Genomic DNA, 21240 nt, shown 5'->3' with positions numbered 1-21240 from the left:
AGGCAGACCCCCCGTCCAGCATGCACAGGCAGCCCCATGCAAGCAACATCACCCCATTCTCCCCAGGCAGCCCCATGCAAGCAACATCACCCCATTCTCCCCAGGCAGACCCCCGGTCCAGCATGCACATGCAGCCCCATGCAAGCAACATCACCCCATTCTCCCCAGGCAGCCCCATGCAAGCAACATCACCCCATTCTCCCCAGGCAGGCCCCCCGTCCAGCATGCACAGGCAGCCCCATGCAAGCAACATTGCCCCATTCTCCCCAGGCAGCCCCATGCAAGCAACATCGCCCCATTCTCCCCTGGCAGCCCCATGCAAGCAACATCGCTCCATTCTCCCCAGGCAGCCCCATGCAAGCAACATCGCCCCATTCTCCCCAGGCAGCCCCTGCCCCTGAGCCGCTGCTGCCGTATGTGTCCCTATTACTGCTCCTGATACCCCAATACTGAGCCTCTGCTGCCGTATGTGTCCCTATTACTGCCCCTGATACCCCAATACTGAGCCACTGCTGCCGTATGTGTCCCTATCACTGCACCTGATACCCCAATACTGAGCCGCTGCTGCCGTATGTGTCCCTATTACTGCCCCTGATACCCCAATACTGAGCCTCTGCTGCCGTATGTGTCCCTATTACTGCCCCTGATACCCCAATACTGAGCCTCTGCTGCCGTATGTGTCCCTATTACTGCACCTCATACCCCAATACTGAGCCACTGCTGCCGTATGTGTCCCTATCACTGCACCTGATACCCCAATACTGAGCCGCTGCTGCCGTATGTGACCCTATTACTGCACCTGATACCCCAATACTGAGCCGCTGCTGCCGTATGTGTCCCTATTACTGCCCCTGATACCCCAATACTGAGCCGCTGCTGCCGTATGTGTCCCTATTACTGCACCTGATACCCCAATACTGAGCCTCTGCTGCCGTATGTGTCCCTATTACTGCACCTCATACCCCAATACTGAGCCACTGCTGCCGTATGTGTCCCTATCACTGCACCTGATACCCCAATACTGAGCCGCTGCTGCCGTATGTGACCCTATTACTGCACCTGATACCCCAATACTGAGCCGCTGCTGCCGTATGTGTCCCTATTACTGCCCCTGATACCCCAATACTGAGCCTCTGCTGCCGTATGTGTCCCTATTACTGCACCTCATACCCCAATACTGAGCCACTGCTGCCGTATGTGTCCCTATCACTGCACCTGATACCCCAATACTGAGCCGCTGCTGCCGTATGTGTCCCTATTACTGCCCCTGATACCCCAATACTGAGCCTCTGCTGCCGTATGTGTCCCTATCACTGCACCTGATACCCCAATACTGAGCCGCTGCTGCCGTATGTGTCCCTATTACTGCCCCTGATACCCCAATACTGAGCCGCTGCTGTCGTATGTGTCTCTATTACTGCCCCTGATACCCCAATACTGAGCCACTGCTGCCGTATGTGTCCCTATCACTGCACCTGATACCCCAATACTGAGCCGCTGCTGCCGTATGTGTCCCTATTACTGCCCCTGATACCCCAATACTGAGCTGCTGCTGCCGTATGTGTCCCTATTACTGCACCTGATACCCCAATACTGAGCCGCTGCTGCCGTATGTGTCCCTATTACTGCACCTGATACCCCAATACTGAGCCTCTGCTGCCGTATGTGTCCCTATTACTGTCCCTGATACCCCAATACTGAGCCTCTGCTGCCGTATGTGTCCCTATTACTCCACCTCATACTCCAATACTGAGCCGCTGCTGCCGTATGTGTCCTTATTACTGCACCTGATACCCCAATACTGAGCCGCTGCTGCCATATGTGTCTCTATTACTGCACCTCATACCCCAATACTGAGCCACTGCTGCCGTATGTGTCCCTATCACTGCACCTGATACCCCAATACTGAGCCGCTGCTGCCGTATGTGTCCCTATTACTGCCCCTGATACCCCAATACTGAGCCTCTGCTGCCGTATGTGTCCCTATCACTGCACCTGATACCCCAATACTGAGCCGCTGCTGCCGTATGTGTCCCTATTACTGCACCTGATACCCCAATACTGAGCCACTGCTGCCGTATGTGTCCCTATTACTGCCCCTGATACCCCAATACTGAGCCGCTGCTGTCGTATGTGTCTCTATTACTGCCCCTGATACCCCAATACTGAGCCACTGCTGCCGTATGTGTCCCTATCACGGCACCTGATACCCCAATACTGAGCCGCTGCTGCCGTATGTGTCTCTATTACTGCCCCTGATACCCCAATACTGAGCCTCTGCTGCCGTATGTGTCCCTATTACTGCCCCTGATACCACAATACTGAGCCGCTGCTGCCGTATGTGTCCCTATTACTGCACCTGATACCCCAATACTGAGCCGCTGCTGCCGTATGTGTCCCTATTACTGCCCCTGATACCCCAATACTGAGCCGCTGCTGCCGTATGTGTCCCTATTACTGCCCCTGATACCCCAATACTGATCCGCTGCTGCCGTATGTGTCCCTATTACTACCCCTGATACCCCAATACTGAGCCGCTGCTGCCGTATGTGTCCCTATTACTGCACCTGATACCCCAATACTGAGCCGCTGCTGCCGTATGTGTCCCTATTACTGCACCTGATACCCCAATACTGAGCCGCTGCTGCCGTATGTGTCCCTATTACTACCCCTGATACCCCAATACTGAGCCGCTGCTGCCGTATGTGTCCCTATTACTGCACCTGATACCCCAATACTGAGCCTCTGCTGCCGTATGTGTCCCTATCACTGCACCTGATACCCAAATACTGAGCCGCTGCTGCTGTATGTGTCCCTATTACTGTCCCTGATACCCCAATACTGAGCCGCTGCTGCCGTATGTGTCTCTATTACTGCCCCTGATACCCCAATACTGAGCCGCTGCTGCCGTATGTGTCCCTATTACTGCCCCTGATACCCCAATACTGAGCCGCTGCTGCCGTATGTGTCCTTATTACTGCACCTGATACCCCAATACTGAGCCGCTGCTGCCGTATGTGTCTCTATTACTGCCCCTGATACCCCAATACTGAGCCGCTGCTGCCGTGTGTCCCTATTACTGCACCTGATATCCCAATACTGAGCCGCTGCTGCCGTATGTGTCCCTATTACTGTCCCTGATACCCCAATACTGAGCCGCTGCTGCCGTATGTGCCTCTATTACTGCCCCTGATACCGCAATACTGAGCCGCTGCTGCCGTATGTGTCCCTATTACTGCCCCTGATACCCCAATACTGAGCCGCTGCTGCCGTATGTGTCTCTATTACTGCCCCTGATACCCCAATACTGAGCCGCTGCTGCCGTGTGTCCCTATTACTGCACCTGATATCCCAATACTGAGCCGCTGCTGCCGTATGTGTCCCTATTACTGCCCCTGATACCCCAATACTGAGCCGCTGCTGCCATATATGTCCCTATTACTGCACCTGATACCCCAATACTGAGCTGCTGCTGCCATGTGTCCCTATTACTGCCCCTGATACCCCAATACTGAGCCGCTGCTGCCGTATGTGACCCTATTACTGTCCCTGATACCCCAATACTGAGCCGCTGCTGCCGTGTGTCCCTATTACTGCCCCTGATACCCCAATACTGAGCCGCTGTTGCCGTATGTGACCCTATTACTGTCCCTGATACCCCAATACTGAGCCGCTGCTGCCGTATGTGACCCTATTACTGCACCTGATACCCCAATACTGAGCCGCTGTTGCCGTATGTGTCCCTATTACTGCACCTGATACAGAGTTCTACAGCTGAGGTGGGACAATCAGTCGTACACTGCATCAATCTGGCCTTTATGGAAGAGTGGCAAGAAGAAAGCGATTTCTCAAAGATATCCATAAAAAATGTTGTTTAACCCCTTCATGACCCAGCCTATTTTGACCTTAATGACCTGGCTATTTTTTGCAATTCTGACCAGTGTCCCTTTATGAGGTAATAACTCAGGAACGCTTCAACGGATCCTAGCGATTCTAATATTGTTTTTTCGTGACATATTGGGCTTCATGTTAGTGGTACATTTAGGTCGATAATTTCTACGTTTATTTGTGACAAAAATGGAAATTTGGCAAAAATTTTGAAAATTTTGCAATTTTCACATTTTGAATTTTTATTCTGTTAAACCAGAGAGTTATGTGACACAAAATAGTTAATAAATAACATTTCCCACATGTCTACTTTACATCAGCACAATTTTGGAAACATAATTTTTTTTTGCTAGGAAGTTATAAGGGTTAAAATTTGACCAGTGATTTCTCATTTTTACAACAAAAATTTACAAAACTATTTTTTTTAGGGACCAACTCACATTTGAAGTCAGTTTAAGGGTTCTATATGGCTGAAAATACCCAAAAGTTACACCATTCTAAAAACTGCACCCCTCAAAGTGCTCAAAACCACATTCAAGAAGTTTGTTAACCCTTCAGGTGTTTCACAGCAGCAGAAGCAACATGGAAGGAAAAAAATGAACATTTAACTTTTTAGTCACAAAAATGATCTTTTAGCGACAAATTTTTTATTTTCCCAAGGGTAAAAGGAGAAACTGGACCACGAAAGTTGTTGTCCAATTTGTCCTGAGTACGCTGATACCTCATATGTGGGGGTAAACCACTGTTTGGGCGCACGGCAGGGCTCGGAAGGGAAGGAGCGCCATTTGACTTTTTGAGTGAAAAATTGGCTCCAATCTTTAGCGGACACCAGGTCGCGTTTGGAGAGCCCCCGTGTGCCTAAACATTGGAGCTCCCCCACAAGTGACCCCATTTTGGAAACTAGACCCCCCAAGGAACTTAACTAGATGCATAGTGAGCACTTTAAACCCCCAGGTGCTTCACAGAAGTTTATAACGCAGAGCCATAAAAATAAAAAAATATTTTTCTTTCCTCAAAAATGATTTTTTAGCCCGCAATTTTTTATTTTCCCAAGGGTAACAGGAGAAATTGGATGCCAAAAGTTGTTGTCCAGTTTCTCCTGAGTACGCTGGTACCCCATATGTGGGGGTAAACCACTGTTTGGGCACACGTCAGGGTTCGGAAGGGAAGTAGTGACGTTTTGAAATGCAAACTTTGATGGAATGCTCTGCGGGCGTCACATTGCGTTTGCAGAGCCCCTGATGTGCCTAAACAGTAGAAACTCCCCACAAGTGACCCCATTTTGGAAACTAGACCCCCAAAGGAACTTATCTAGATGTGTGGTGAGCACTTTGAACCCCCAAGTGCTTCACAGATGTTTATAACGCAGAGCCGTGAAAATAAAAAATCATTTTTCTTTCCTCAAAAATAATTTTTTAGCCCGCAATTTTTTATTTTCCCAAGAGTTAAAGGAGAAATTGGACCCCTAAAATTGTTGTCCAGTTTCTCCTGAGTACGCTGGTACCCCATATGTGGGCGTAAACCACTGTTTGGGCACACGTCGGGGCTCGGAAGGGAGAGAGCACCATTTGACTTTTTCAACGCAAGATTGCCTAGATTCAATGGTGGCGCCATGTCGCGTTTGGAGACCCCCTGATGTGCCTAAACAGTGGAAACCCCTCAATTCTAACTCCAACACTAACCCCAACACACCCCTAACCCTAGTCTTAACCCTAATTCCAACCCTAACTAATTCCAACCCTAACCCTAAGGCTATGTGCCCACGTTGCGGATTTGTGTGCGGATTTTTCCGCACTGTTTTTGAAAAATCTGCAGGTAAAATGCACTGCACTTTACCTGCGGATTTACCGCTGATTTCCAGTGTTTTTTGTGTGGATTTCACCTGCGGATTCCTATTATGGAGCAGGTGTAAAACGCTGCGGAATCCGCACAAAGAATTGACATGCTGCGGAAAATACAACGCAGCGTTTCCGTGCTGTATTTTCCGCACCATGGGCACAGCGAATTTGGTTTTCCCTAGGTTTACGTGGTACTGTAAATGTGATGGAAAACTGCTACGAATCCGCAGTGACCAATCCGCTGCGGATCCGCAGCCAAATCCACACCGTGTGCACATAGCCTAATTCTAATCCTAATTCCAACCCTAGCCCTAATTCTAACCCTAATTGCAACCCTAATTCTAACCCTTACCCTAATTCTAGCCCTATCCCTAAGTGCAACCCTATCCCTAAGTGCAACCCTACCCCTAACCCTAACCCTAATGGAAAAACAAAAATAAATACATTTTCTGTATTTTATTATTGTCCCTACCTATGGGGGTGATAAAGTAGGGGGTTATTTACTATTTTTTTCATTTTGATCGCTGTGATAGGTTCTATCACAGCGATCAAAATGTACAGGGAACGAATCTGCCGGCCATTTTCCAAGATGGCGGCGCCCATGCGGGAAGACACCGAGGACACCAGGACTAGGTAAGTATGGGGGGGCGCGATCGGACAGCGGGGGGGAGGGGAGGACGGGGAGGGTCGGAGGGGAGAGGAAGGCGCTTAGGACAGGACGGAGGTCTCGCCGCCGTCAGTCATGGGGGGGGGCAGATCGGGGTCTCCGGCCCTGGCCGATGCTATTGCAGCATCGGCCATGGCTGGATTGTAATATTTCACCAATTTTCATAGGTGAAATATTACAGATTGCTCTGATTGGCTGTTTCACTTTCAACAGCCAATCAGAGCAATCGTAGCCACGGTGGGGCTAAGCCACCCCCCCCCCGGGCTGAAGTACCACTCCCCCCTGTCCCTGCAGGTCGGGTGAAATTGGAGTTAACCCTTTCACCCGATCTGCAGGGACGCGATCATTCTGTCACACAGCATGTGCGTCACAGGTCAGATTGGCACTGACTTTCATGACGCATACGCTGTGTCACTTGTCAGGAAGGGGTTAAAGTTTGCAAGAAGCCACCTGGGAGACACACCAAACATGTGGAAGAATGTGCTCTGGCCAGATGAAACCAAAATCGAACTTTTTGTCAACAATGCCAAGCGATATGTTTGGTGTAAAGGCAACACAGCTCATCACCCTGAACACCATCCCCACTGTCAAACATGGTTATGGCAGCATCCTGGTTTGGGCCTGCTTTTGTTCAGCAGAGACAGGGAAGATGGCTAAAATTGATGGGGAGATGGATGGAGCCAAATACAGGACCATTTTTGTAGAAAACCTGTTGGAGTCTGCAAGAGACCTGAGACTGGGATGGAGATTTATCTTCCAATAAGACAATGATCCCAAACATAAAGCAAAATCTACGATGGAATGGTTCACAAATAAAGGTATCCAGGTGTTAGAATGGCCAAGTCAGAGTCCAGACCTCAATCCAATCGAGAATCTGTGGAAAGAGCTGAAAACTGCTGTCCACAAACGATCTCCATCAACCCTCACTGAGCTCGAGTTGTTTGCCAAGGAAGAATGGGCAAGAATTTCAGTCTCTCGATGTACAAAACTGATAGAGACATACCCCAAGCGACTTGCAGCTGTAATCGCAGCAAAAGGTGGTGCAACAAAGTATTAAGTTAAAAGGGGTGGAATAATATTGCATGCCCCACTATTCAGTTTTTGAATTTCCACAAAAATTTAAAATAACCAATAAATTTTGTTCAACTTCACAATTGTGTTCCACTTGTGTTGTTGATTCTTCACCAAAAAGGTACATTTAGTATCTTTATGTTTGAAGCATGATATGTGGGAAAGGGTTGAAAAGTTCCAGGGAGCCGAATACATTCGCAAAGGCACTGTATATGGATACACCTAATTAAAATGGGAATGGTTGGTGATATCAACTTCCTGTTTGTCGCACATTAGTATATGGGGGGGGGGAAACGTTTCAAGATGGGTGGTGACCATGGCGGCCATTTTGAAGTTGGCTATTTTGGATCCAACTTTATTTTTTCCAATGGGAAGAGGGTCATGTGACACATCAAACTTATTGAGAATTTCACAAAAAAACAATGGTGTGCTTGCTTTGAACATAACTTTATTCTTTCATGAGTTATTTACACCATTCACACCATTGTTTTCTTGTGAAATTCGCAATAAGTTTGATGTGTCACATGACCCTCTCATGGTTTCATGGCACAGGGCGTGTCTCATGGTACAGGGCCCCCACACAGTATAATGTTCTTACAGTACCGCCAACCTTAAAACATTATAATATGAGATGCCCCACACAATATTCTACCACCCAAACCATTAGATAATAAATCCTCACTTATCCCCATTCTTGATACCATATAGCCACTTTCTGTTTTTCGTATAATATATGGAAGCCTACAAGAAAATGCTAAAAAAAACACAACGTAATATAAAGAGAACATAAGAGACTGTACATGGAGACATTGCTATCAAATATCTCCTGTCTTGTTGTTCTTCCAAAAAAAATCTACTATATAATTGTCTAAGGGTCACTTCCGTTTTTCTCTCTGTCTGTCTGTCTTGGAAATCCCAAGTCGCTGATTGGTCGCAGCAAAACAGCCACGACCAATCAGCGACGGGCACAGTCCGGCTGCAAAATGGCCACTCCTTTCTCCCCGCAATCAGTGCCCGCTTCATACTCTCCTCCAGTCAGCGTTCACACAGGGTTAATGGCAGCGTTAACGGACCACATTATGCCGCGGTGTAACGCACTCCGTTAACGCTGCTATTAACCCTGTGTGACCAACTTTTTACTATTGATGCTGCCTATGCAGCATCAATAGTAAAAAGATCTAATGTTAAAAATAATAAAAAAAATAAAAAAGTTATATACTCACCGTCCATCAGCCCCTCAGATCCAGAACAGGCCTTTCCCGCTCCTCGCGGCGCTCCGGTGACCGCTCCATGCATTGCGATCTCGCGAGATGAAGACATAGCGGTCTCGCGAGACTGCTACGTCATCATCTCGCGAGACCGCAATGCACTCTTGGGACCGGAGCGCGCGAGGAGCATCGGTAAATGCTTCGCCTGGATCCGGGGGCCAACAGAAGGTGAGAATATAACTATTTTTTAATTTAATTCTTTTTTTAACAGGGATATGATGCCCACATTGCTATATGCTACGTGGGCTGTGCAATGTACTACGTGGGCTGTGCAATGTACTACGTGGGCTGTGCAATGTACTAGGTGGGCTGTGCAATGTACTAGGTGGGCTGTGCAATATACTAGGTGTGCTGTGCAATATACTACGTGGGCTGTGCAATATACTACGTGGCTGTGCAATATACTACGTGGGCTGTGTTATACACTACGTGGGCTGTTATATACTACGTGGCCTGTGTTATACACTATGTGGGCTGTGTTATACACTATGTGGGCTGTTATACACTATGTGGGCTGTGTTATACACTATGTGGGCTGTGTTATACACAATGTGGGCTGTGTTATACACAATGTGGGCTGTGTTATACACAATGTGGGCTGTGTTATACACAATGTGGGCTGTGTTATACACAATGTGGGCTGTGTTATACACTACGTGGGCTGTGTTATACACTACGTGGGCTGTGTTATACACTACGTGGGCTGTGTTATACACTACGTGGGCTGTGTTATATACTGCGTGCATGGGCTGTTATATACTACATGAGTGTCACGAGGAGACTAGGTGGGCGAGAGCTAATAACCCGGGCCCCTGCAATTTCCCTCAGACTAGGGAAATCCTGACTGACCCTCTACCTGAAGTTTACACTGATGGTGTGCATGTCCAGGCCTCGAACCTCACCCTGCCTCCTGTTTCAACCCTAGGCTGAAAACCTCCACCCACCACCCAGTGAATGCAATACACCAATACTCACAGTAAACACAGACAAGGATAGAGGAAAATATACACCACGCCGCAGTCACTCAGGAATACACTATAAATGTGCAGGGCAAAATAAATACAAATATAGGAAGGAGTAAATAAGACAAAGGAAAATACACCACCAGCAACGATTCTCCAACAACCAGCTCTCCACTCCAGACCGAGATAACAACGCACAAGACAGAAGCTATAATCGGCGACGCCCAATGATCAGGAGAACTATTTAAAGGCCATGGGCATGGCCCAGCGTCCAATCCGAGGATCAGGTAGATTAACCCCGGAACAGCTAGATAAAATCTAGCCGACGCCAATGAGCAAATAGTGGTCAAAAGCGGAATTACCGCTGTCTGTCGGACGACCTGGTCTGAACAGCATCCGACATGACAGTACCCCGCCTTCTACGAGGGACCCCAGGGCCCTCACGGCTTATAGGACCCGGCTTGTCTGGATGGCGACGATGAAAAAACCTGACCAGCCGATCCGCATGAATGTCCGAGGCTGGTACCCAGGACCTCTCCTCAGGCCCATAACCACGCCAGTGTACCAAGTACTGTAAAGTGCGGCGCACTACACGAGAGTCAACCACCTTGGAGACTTCAAATTCCAGGTTACCATCCACCAAGACTGGAGGTGGCATAGGCGCCGCGTCCACAGAACCCACCACCTTCTTCAGAAGAGACCTGTGGAACACGTTGTGTATCTTATACACCGTAGGGAGCTCCAGTCGGTACGCTACTGGGTTAATGACGGCGGTGACCCTAAATGGACCAATAAACCGTGGACCCAATTTAAGGGACGGTATTTTGAGTCTTATGTTTTTTGTGGATAACCACACCCAGTCATCCACACTCAGGTCCGGACCTGGCACACGCCTACTGTCAGCCACACGTTTGTACCTAGCACCCACACTCAACAGGTGCTGTTTAACTCTCCTCCAGACTGACGACAATTGTGCTCCTAACTGGTCCTCCTCCGGAACGCCGGAAGAGCCCCTCTGACTCAAAGTACAAAATTGAGGATGTAGCCCGTAAACACAAAAAAACGGAGACTCCCCAGATGACTCCTGGTGGTGATTATTGATGGCAAACTCCGCCAAAGGAAGAAAGGTAGACCACTCCTCCTGGTTATCAGAGACAAAGCAGCGTAGGTAGTGTTCCAAATTTTGGTTCATACGCTCAGTCTGACCATTTGACTGAGGATGAAAAGCCGAAGAATGAGACAACTTGATCCCCAGCCGTGAGCAAAATGCTTTACAACATTTTGTCACAAACTGAGACCCCCTATCAGACACGATGTCAGACGGAACCCCATGAAGTCTGACCACCTCCTGCACAAATACCTGAGCCAGAGTCTTAGCATTAGGCAACGAAGGCAAAGACACAAAGTGCGAAATTTTTGAAAACCGATCAACAATCACCAAGATGACCGTGTTCCCAGCTGATGAGGGCAAATCAGTGATGAAATCCATGGAGATTTCCGTCCATGGCTTACTAGGTACCTCAAGAGGAAGTAGTGTGCCAACAGGACGGGAGCGGGGCATCTTAGTGGTACAAGCAGACACGTATGAGACCACGTCCTGTCGGATCTTGGGCCACCAAAACCGACGTGACACCAACTCCAAGGTACCTCTAACCCCTGGGTGGCCAGCCAGGACAGCATCATGATGCTCCGCCAAAACCTTTAAGCGGAGACGAAGCGGTACAAAAGATTTGTTGATGGGAAGCTCAGATGGTACCTCCTCCTGAGCCTCGGCAATCTTAGCCTCAACCTCGGTAGTGAGAGCCAAAACCACAACACCCTTTTGGAGGATGGGTACTGGATCCTCCCGAGGTTTTCCCCCCAGAAAACACCTGGACAGAGCATCCGCCTAAGGCTAAGTGCACACGTAGCAGAATTGCCGCGGAAATTTCCGCGGCAATTCTGCGCCTCCTGCCGCGGGTATATCGCATGCAGAATTTGCATGCATATACCCGCAGAAAACTAGCGTTTTGCAAGCGAAATTAGCTTGCAGAATGCTAGAGTTTTCCAAGCAATCTGTAGCATCGCTTGGAAAACTGACTGACAGGTTGGTCACACTTGTCAAACATAGTGTTTGACAAGTGTGACCAACTTCTTACTATAGATGCAGCCTATGCAGCATCTATAGTAAAAGATCGAATGTTTAAAAATAATAAAAAAAATTAAAAAAAAGGTTATACTCACCTCAGCGGCTTCCGTTCCTAATGCTGTGGGTGCAGGACCTTCCATTGACGTAGCGGTCACGTGACCGCGGTCATGTGACCGCGACGTCATCGCAGGTCCTTCACACACACCACGGAAGCCGCTGAGAAGGTCGGGCCGCCAGAAGGTGAGTATATCGCTATTTTTTATTTTAATTCTTTTTTTTTTTTACCAAATACATGGTGCCCAGTCCGTGGAGGAGAGTCTCCTCTCCTCCACCCTGGGTACCAACCGCACTTGATCTGCTTACTTCCCGCATGGTGTGCACAGGCCCGTGCGGGAAGTAAGCAGATCAATGCACTCCTATGTGTGCAGAATCGCCGCGATTCCGCAATTTTAATGAACATGCTGCATTTTTTTCTGGATTGCGATTCCGCTCAGGAAAAAAATGCAGCATGTGCACAAAAAATGAGGATTGCATTCTGTTACATAGGATGCTTAATGGTAGCGTTTTTTTCGCGGTTTTATAGCGTTTTTATAGTGAAAAACCGCGAAAAAAACGCAAAAAATCTGCTACGTGTGCACACAGCCTTAGTGTTTTTAGACCTCGGTCTGTAAGTGACAACAAAATTGAACCGCGTGAAAAACAATGCCCTGCGAGCCTGCCTGGGGGACAGACGCTTGGCAGACTCCAAATACAGTAGATTCTTATGATCGGTAATAACAGTTACCTGATGAACAGACCCCTCCAAGAAGTGTCGCCATTCCTCAAAGGCCAACTTGATAGCCAACAACTCCCTGTTGCCGATATCGTAGTTACGTTCGGTGGACGACAGTTTCCTGGAGAAATAGGCGCACGGACGCAACCACTCAAAGATGAGCCTTGAGATAGTGCCGCCCCCACACCAACCTCAGACGCATCGACTTCCACAACAAAGGATTTTGATACGTCTGGCTGCACAAGAATGGGGGCTGAAACAAAACAAGCGGTTTAGCAATGATGGAAAAATCCTTGATAAATTTTCTATAGTAGTTAGAAAACCCAAGGAACCGCTCAAGCGCTTTCAGGTTATCAGGACGTTCCCAATGCAGCACCGCTTGCACCTTAGCGGCGTCCATTTTAAAACCAGAAGCAGACACAATATAACCCAAGAACGGCAACTCTTGAACAAAAAATACACATTTCTCAAGTTTAGCATACAGCTTATTCTCTCTGAGAAGCTGTAACACCTGCCTGACATGATCTAAATGAGCATCACGGTCGCAAGAATATATGAGAATGTCATCTAGGTACACGATAACAAACTTCCCCAAAACATGCGAGAACACATCATTGATGAAATGTTGCAACACTGCAGGTGCGTTAGTCAACCCAAATGGCATCACCAAATTTTCAAAATGACCCTCAGGGGTATTAAAAGCCGTCTTCCACTCATCACCTTGACGGACTCTTATGAGGTTGTACGCCCCCCTGAGGTCAAGCTTGGTAAACCACTTAGCACCTGCCACCTGGTTGAACAAATCTGGTATCAGTGGCATAGGGTATGGATCATGAACCGTAATCTGGTTCAACTCCCTGAAATCCAAACACGGGCGTAATCCGCCATCTTTCTTCTTCACGAAGAAGAACCCTGCTGCCACCGGCGAGGATGACGGCCTGATGTGCCCTTTGCTCAAGCTTTCAGCAATATAATCTTTTAACGCTTGTCTCTCCGGACCGGAGATGTTAAACATCCTTGCTTTAGGCAATTTGGCCCCTGGTTTAAACCTGATAGAACAGTCATAGGAACGATGTGGCGGCAACTCTGAACAACCCTTCTCAGAGAACACATCCACAAAATCCAGACGTGACTCCGGAACGCTTGAAGTCACCGCAGCCACACATGTGGCCAGGCAGTTCTCCTGGCAGAACTCGCTCCACTGAATTATGTCCTGAGTCTTCCAGTCAATTACCGGGTTGTGCATAGACAACCAAGAAAAACCCAAAACCACCTGAGCAGGAAGATTCCTGAGCACCTTACATGTAACCCGCTCGGAATGTAGAACCCCAATGTGGAATTTCACCTCAGCCACAAACTCAGTAATCTCCCCCTCTGAGAGAGGAGCAGCATTGATGGTGACCACACGGATAGGATGAGGCAGTTTCTCCATCTTAAAACCAGAAGTGCGCGCAAACTCCTCATCAATGACATTTGTGGCTGAACCACTATCAACAAAAACAGTAATTGGCAGCTCACTGCCAGAGATAAAAAAAACTTAGCAGGGAGCATGCATTGAGAAACCACCATGGAGGATATACATAAGCTCAGATTGGTCTCCTCCACACCCTCTGAGCTTAGAAGTTTTCCGCCGTTGCATTTTTCTTAGTCAGCAGAGGACATATGTTAATAAAATGACCAGTTTTACCACAGTAAAAACAGGCGCCCTGCTTCCTGAGCTCAGGGACTCGACGTTTCACATGTGACACCCCTGCGATTTGCATAGGCTCCGTGGGCTCACCTGCAGCAACCTCACGTGAACCTAAAGCTTCTCCCATAGGCGATGTCTCATGCTCCGCCTGATGCAAACGGCGATCAATGCAGACAACCAGACTCATAGCGGAATCTAGAGAAGCAGGAGTCTCGTACATCAGAAGGGCTTTTTTAACCATTCCAGATACCCATGAATAAACTGACTCCGCAATGCTGGATCATTCCATTGTGTATCGATCGCCCAGCGACGAAATTCAGAACAGTAATCCTCTGCAACTCGCTCCCCCTGGCGAATAGAGCGTATCTTAGATTCTGCCAGAGCCATTCTGTCAGGTTCATCGTAGATTTTCCCAAGAGAAGGAAAAAAACTCTCCACAGAGTCAAATGCAGCAGAATCAGATGGCAAAGAAAACGCCCATGTTTGGGGATCCCCGCTTAACAATGACAACACCAGGCCCACACGCTGAGGCTCATTACCCGAGGAGATCGGGCGCATACGGAAATATAGTTTGCAAGCCTCACGAAAAGAAACAAATTTACTGCGTTCCCCAGCAAACTTTTCAGGTAAAGGAAATTTCGGCTCAGCAACACTTCCTGTCGCTCCAGCTTGCACATTAGATACTGCTAGTCCCTGTTGCTGTACTGCCCCCCTCAACTCAGTGACCTGTAGGGACAGCGCCTCCAACTGGCGGGTTATGGAAGTCATGGGATCCATGACAAAACACAAAAAAAAAGAAACTCCTTTTTTTTTTTTTTGTTGGGCCGATTATAATGTCACGAGGAGACTAGGTGGGCGAGAGCTAATAACCCGGGCCCCTGCAATTTCCCTCAGACTAGGGAAATCCTGACTGACCCTCTACTTGAAGTTTACACTGATGGTGTGCATGTCCAGGCCTCGAACCTCACCCTGCCTCCTGTTTCAACCCTAGGCTGAAAACCTCCGCCCACCACCCAGTGAATGCAATACACCAATACCCACAGTAAAGACAGACAAGGATAAAGGAAAATATACACCACGCCGCAGTCACTCAGGAATACACTATAAATGTGCAGGGCAAAATAAATACAAATATAGGAAGGAGTAAATAAGACAAAGGAAAATACACCACCAGCAATGATTCTCCAACAACCAGCTCTCCATTCCAGACCGAGATAACAACGCACAAGACAGAAGCTATAATCGGCGACGCCCAATGATCAGGAGAACTATTTAAAGGCCATGGGCATGGCCCAGCGTCCAATCCGAGGATCAGGTAAATTAACCCCGGAACAGCTAGATAAAATCTAGCTGACGCCAATGAGCATATAGTGGTCAAAAGCGGAATTACCGCTGTCTGTCGGACGACCTGGTCTGAACAGCGTCCGACATGACAATGAGCTGTGTTATATGCTACGTGGGCTGTTATAAACTACGTAGCTGTGTTCTATGCTATGTGGGCTGTTATACAATCCGTAGGCTGTGCTGTATACTACGTGGCTGTGCTATATACTCCGTGTGCTGTGCTATATACTCCGTGGTCTGTGCTATATACTCCGTGGGCTGTGCTATATACTCCGTGGGCTGTGCTATATACTCCGTGGGCTGTGCTATGTACTACGTGGCTGTGCTATATACTTCGTGGCTGTGCTATTTACTACGCGTGCTGTTATATACTACGTGGCTGTGCTATATACTACGTGGCTGGCCGCAAAGAATCAGCGATAGGCATAGTCCGGCCGCGAATTGGCGCGGGATTTGAATCACGCTTTGCTAATTGGTTGCAGCTGTCCGAATCCTGTGTATAAATTGCATTATTCTAAAATCTTCATAACTATACTACATACATATTCTAGAATACCCGATGCGTTAGAATCGGGCCACCATCTAGTCTCTTATAAAAGCCTCAAACTTCTATGTGTGAATCAGACCTGAGATCTAACGTGATAGAAGATTACAGTGCGGGGAAGACAGGAAACCTTCATATAGACGGCCGGTGGTGATGGAGTCAGTGACGGGCTCTGGACAAATATGTTTCTAGAGCCGTAGTAGACGATGAAGATGTCGTCCTCATCATGAAGTAGTTATTTCTCCTGTCACGTGTAATAAATATCTCCTGCAGTATTGCTAATGCCGATTTCAGTGTCGGTAAATGAGACGAGAATTAGCGTTATGGAAGATGAGTCTATGAGGAACGTATTCAGCTGCCGACTCCGAGGAACAAACTGCTTGTTGTCTGTGGCCTAAATATATAGGTTTTATTAGTAGATGTAAAGAAGGAAACTAAATACTGTATAATAATAAATCTCCTCATATGTTTCCCTTATTATCTCCAGTAATTGTATTATTACACAGGATTTTTATTATGTTACATCGGCTCATCATCTTCTCATTCAGGTCTCTACAATATCGGATCCTCTCAGTGAAGATCTTCTATAGAAGAGAATTTTCCTGATTTACCCATCAAGGCTGGATATGGACAGATACAAGATGGCGGAGAGGATATTACAGCTCACCCTAGAGATCCTCGTCCGGCTTACTGGAGAGGTGAGAGATTCTGATGACGTCACATTACCTCATTCTTATCTATGGGAATAACAGATGGACAGAACTGGAGAGGTGAGGACTCTGGAAATGTCTGTAGTGAGATTTATTAATGTGTCTCTCCATAACCAGGATTACACAGTAGTGAAGAAGACCTCTAGTGAGCGCTGTCAGGACCCTGTGTCTGAGGGATGGGGAAGACCCCTGAGCCCAATCACAAGGCCTCCACCTCACCCCCTGATACATGAGGACATCAGTGACCAGAAGATCCTAGAACTCACCTACAAGATGATCGAGCTGCTGACTGGAGAGGTGACACTGCTGGGAATGCTGGGACATTATAAGTAACGCTATGAAGGGACCCGGGGGATGATGATATTGTATGTGACAGGTTCCTATAAGATGTCAGGATGTCACTGTCTATTTCTCCATGGAGGAGTGGGAGTATTTAGAAGGACACAAAGATCTGTACAAGGACGTCATGATGGAGGTTCCCCAGCCCCTCACATCACCAGGTAATAGACAGGACTAAGTGCATACGGCCTATAATTATCTGTATGTAAATAATGAATTCTGTCCCTGTATATGTTTCCTCCAGATCTATCCAGTAAGAGGACAACACCAGAGAGATGTCCCCGTCCTCTTCTTCCAGAGGACTGTAAACAAGAACATCCCAATGTTCCTCAGGATCATCAGGTAGATGGAGAGAAGTGTCATGAGATCCCCCCTATGATGTGTAGACGGCTGTGTAGGTCTTGGGCTCAGTCTTGTTTTATTCTCCAGAATTATAAGTTTTATACTTTTGTAATGAGAGCGGTGGAGATGGCAGGATTAGAGCTGATCATAGATGTGACTTCTCCATCTGTCTATGACTTTTACAATATTTGTTTCAGGGTGAAGATTTTACATATATTAATTCTACAGGGACATATGTGAGGGGTGATGAGCGGTGTAAAGAGGAGATTCCCACATATGACTACCCAGGTGAGTAGTGACCACTAAATGCAGAGAAGTCACAGAATCGTCTCAGTCACCGGCTGTGGCTGCTTTATTGGTCATGAGATGCAGCTTTATTACCATGATCGCCATTTTGCCTCTAGACCACATCATTATCCTCCAATCAAAACTGTTCAAATGACTTTGGTCATTGAAAGCCCTTTCATATAGAACTTACAACCTGGAGGATTCACCTACCCTCTGGGATTAGAAGACACTGACCGTTACCTGCCCAGATCTGTAAACTACAAAGTAAAATGACAGTGTACGTTAGAAAATCATTTGAAGAAAAATATTATGATGGTCCTTAAGAGAAAGCGGAGGGTAATGATGCTGTTGGCTTCCTAGAACCCTGATATCTTATTGGATGAATCTCCCTTCTCTCCCTTCTGTGCTGCTGAATGTGCTCATATGGTCCCTACAAGACCAGGTCCAGTCTTTCTGGCCAAACTTCACTTTTATGATCGACAACATTAAATGTGCAGTGAGGCCAAGTGTGAATTTCTGTACAATAACAGCAGAGTTTCCCTTTATCCTGACTTTTCAATTTGTATTAAAACCGACTAACTTCAAGGAGGATTGTGATAAACTACATAAAAACCATTACACCTGTGCCATGATATATCTCTAAGCTGTGCGTGTCTGATGGCTGTAATATACATTTATTCACGCCTGCAGGAGATGTGTTGGCATGGCTCGAGCCCTGGTGTCATGGATTCACTCCACGTCATTAATTCCATTATGTTTTCGAACCTAAGGAATTCAGATTACTGCACAATCTCTCCTGAAATGAGGATCAATATTAGTTTCTCTACTCTTCTGGTCAGGACTCATAGTAGCTCCAATAGTCCACTATAAATGAGTGCAGCTCTGGTTTACTGTTGGAGTTCTCCCCTTGTACATACATTGTTGTTGGGAATGTAACATTTTTTTATTCTATGTCTTTTTTTTTTTTTTACCTGTTCATTCTATATGATAGTTTGATTGGGATATGTGAGTCTGTATCTCCCTGATAGTCTTAAAAAAAAAAAGCTCTCCATCGCCTCTTCCAAATGCCGAAGATCTAAATTTAAAGTGAACCTGTCAGCAGGATTGTGCACAGTAACCTACACACAGTGTCAGGTCAGCGCCATTATACTGATTACATTGATAACTGGTGATGAAATCTGTCTTGTGGTTGTTTAATCTTTATTTGTAGTTTGAAGTTAATGAGATTCCCGTGCTTTGGGGCGGGGCTGTGGGCGGGGTTTTACATGGTGCTCTGCTTACATATTCATCTGTATTGGCATATAACAGGTCACTGATCCTTCAGTGACCTGCCCCCCATTTTTATATAATGCATATAATATTGTGGAACTCTGGAACTCTCTACCACAACATATCAGACTCTCGCCTACCATTGAAACCTTCAAAAAGAACCTGAAGACCCACCTCTTCCAACAAGCCTACAACCTGCAGTAACCACCGATCGTCCAAATGGCTGCACGACCAGCTCTACCCTCGCCAACTATATCCTCACCCATCCCTTGTAGATTGTGAGCCCACGTGGGCAGCAGGGTCCTCTCTCCTCCTGTACCAGTCCTGACTTGTATTGTTTAAGATTATTGTACTTGTTTTTATTATGTATACCCCTCCTCACATGTAAAGCGCCATGGAATAAATGGCGCTATAATAATAAAGAATAATAATTTCATCACCAGGTATCAGTGTAATCAGTATAACGGCACCGACCTGACAGTGTCTGTAGGTTACTGTGCACAATCCTGCTGACAGGTTCCCTTTAAGACACCTCAGCTCTGCACTATTATACACAGTTCTCTTTAAATGTGTAATATTTCTTCTTGAAACTCATCTGACAGAAAATATTGGAGCTTACAATAGTTTAGATTGTGAAGTCACCGAGCCCCGTATCTAATTACCCCAGAGAGGTTTCACCACTAGCTACTCATTTATTACTGATGAAGACTGTTCAGTTTGATCATTTCAGTAGGTGTTATTGTCTATAGTCACAGTTTTTGATTACAGTAGTGTCCAAAATACTTTGATTTAACGTCTTCTCGCAGCGAGTTTTGTGTTCTTAATCAGGCCACATCTGACGTTTGACACTTTATGTGGTGATCACTTTGGAATTATTCACAAAGTGGGGATACATCTTAGAAAGCGTACATGCGTTACCTGTCATGATCTCTGCAGGCAGAGATCATAGCAAGCCTATAGAGGGACAAGCTCTCGGAAGATGGAACTATACTGACCATGAACTAAGCCTGCCGCGCAACTAGAAATAGCCAGGTAGCATTTCCTATTCATCGCTAGATGCCCAGCTCTGGCCTAAGACCTAAATAGCTAGCAGAGGGAAATATAAGACCTGGCTCACCTCTAGAGAAATATTCCAAAGAAGACAGTAGCCCCCCCACATATAATGACGGTGAGTTCAGATGAAACAACAAACGCAGCAGGAAAATAGTCTTAGCAAATTTGAGGTCCGCTTACTAGATAGCAGAAGACAGATAGTATACTTTCATGGTCAGCAGAAAAACACTAACAAAACACCATCCAGAGATTACCTTAAACTCTGGCATTAACTCATAACGCCAGAGTAGCAATCCCTGATCAACGAGAGCTTTCCAGACACAGTAACAAAACTTCAGCTGTGAACTGGAACAAATAGGCAAAACAAAACATGGACAAAAGTCCAACTTATCTAGTAGTTGTCTAGAAGCAGGAACAAGCACTGAGAGGCATCAGATAACATTGTTGACCGGCAAGAAACCACCAGAGAAATGAGCTTAAATAGCGACACCCACTACTGATGGAATCAGGTGAAACAGGAAAGAGGATGACAAGTCCAATTCCACAAGCGGCCACCGGGGGAGCCCAGAATCCAAATTCACAACAGTACCCCCCCCTCAAGGAGGGGGCACCGAACCCTCACCAGATCCACCAGGGCGACCAGGATGAGCCCTATGGAAGGCACGAACAAGATCAGAAGCATGAACATCAGATGCATTGACCCAAGAATTATCCTCCTGGCCGTAACCCTTCCAGTTGACCAGATACTGGAGTTTCCGTCTGGAAACACGAGAGTCCAAAATTTTCTCCACAACGTACTCCAACTCACCCTCAACCAACACTGGAGCAGGAGGCTCAACTGAAGGTACAACAGGTACCTCATACCTGCGCAATAACGACCGATGAAAAACGTTATGAATGGAAAAGGACGCAGGGAGGTCCAAACGGAAAGAAACAGGATTAAGAATCTCCAATATTCTATAAGGGCCGATGAACCGAGGTTTAAACTTAGGAGAAGAGACCCTCATAGGGACAAAACGAGAAGACAACCACACTAAATCTCCAACACAAAGCCGAGAACCAACACG

The 21240-nt window shown here is 46.9% G+C and overlaps 2 protein-coding genes across 2 annotated transcripts in view; one reads left to right on the top strand and one right to left on the bottom strand.

The window, feature by feature from the left end:
- The window catches only part of LOC143766434 (uncharacterized), a 353435-nt gene that overhangs the window by 175704 nt on the left and 156491 nt on the right, over positions 1–21240 (bottom strand). The window lies entirely within an intron of this gene.
- Positions 1–21240, top strand: part of LOC143766458 (gastrula zinc finger protein XlCGF66.1-like) — a 59762-nt gene that overhangs the window by 25289 nt on the left and 13233 nt on the right. Inside the window, exons 2-6 of the mRNA XM_077254173.1 lie at positions 16721–16870; positions 17000–17179; positions 17259–17382; positions 17466–17563; positions 17761–17851. Of these exons, the coding sequence (XP_077110288.1) occupies positions 16799–16870; positions 17000–17179; positions 17259–17382; positions 17466–17563; positions 17761–17851 (565 nt within the window). The 5' untranslated portion in view covers positions 16721–16798. The remainder of the gene's footprint in view (positions 1–16720; positions 16871–16999; positions 17180–17258; positions 17383–17465; positions 17564–17760; positions 17852–21240) is intronic.

This window comes from Ranitomeya variabilis, chromosome 4, assembly GCF_051348905.1.
Source record: "Ranitomeya variabilis isolate aRanVar5 chromosome 4, aRanVar5.hap1, whole genome shotgun sequence".
Lineage (NCBI taxonomy): Eukaryota > Metazoa > Chordata > Amphibia > Anura > Dendrobatidae > Ranitomeya > Ranitomeya variabilis.
Note: the sequence above shows the minus strand (reverse complement) of the source record. Positions and strands in the feature narration are given on the sequence as shown.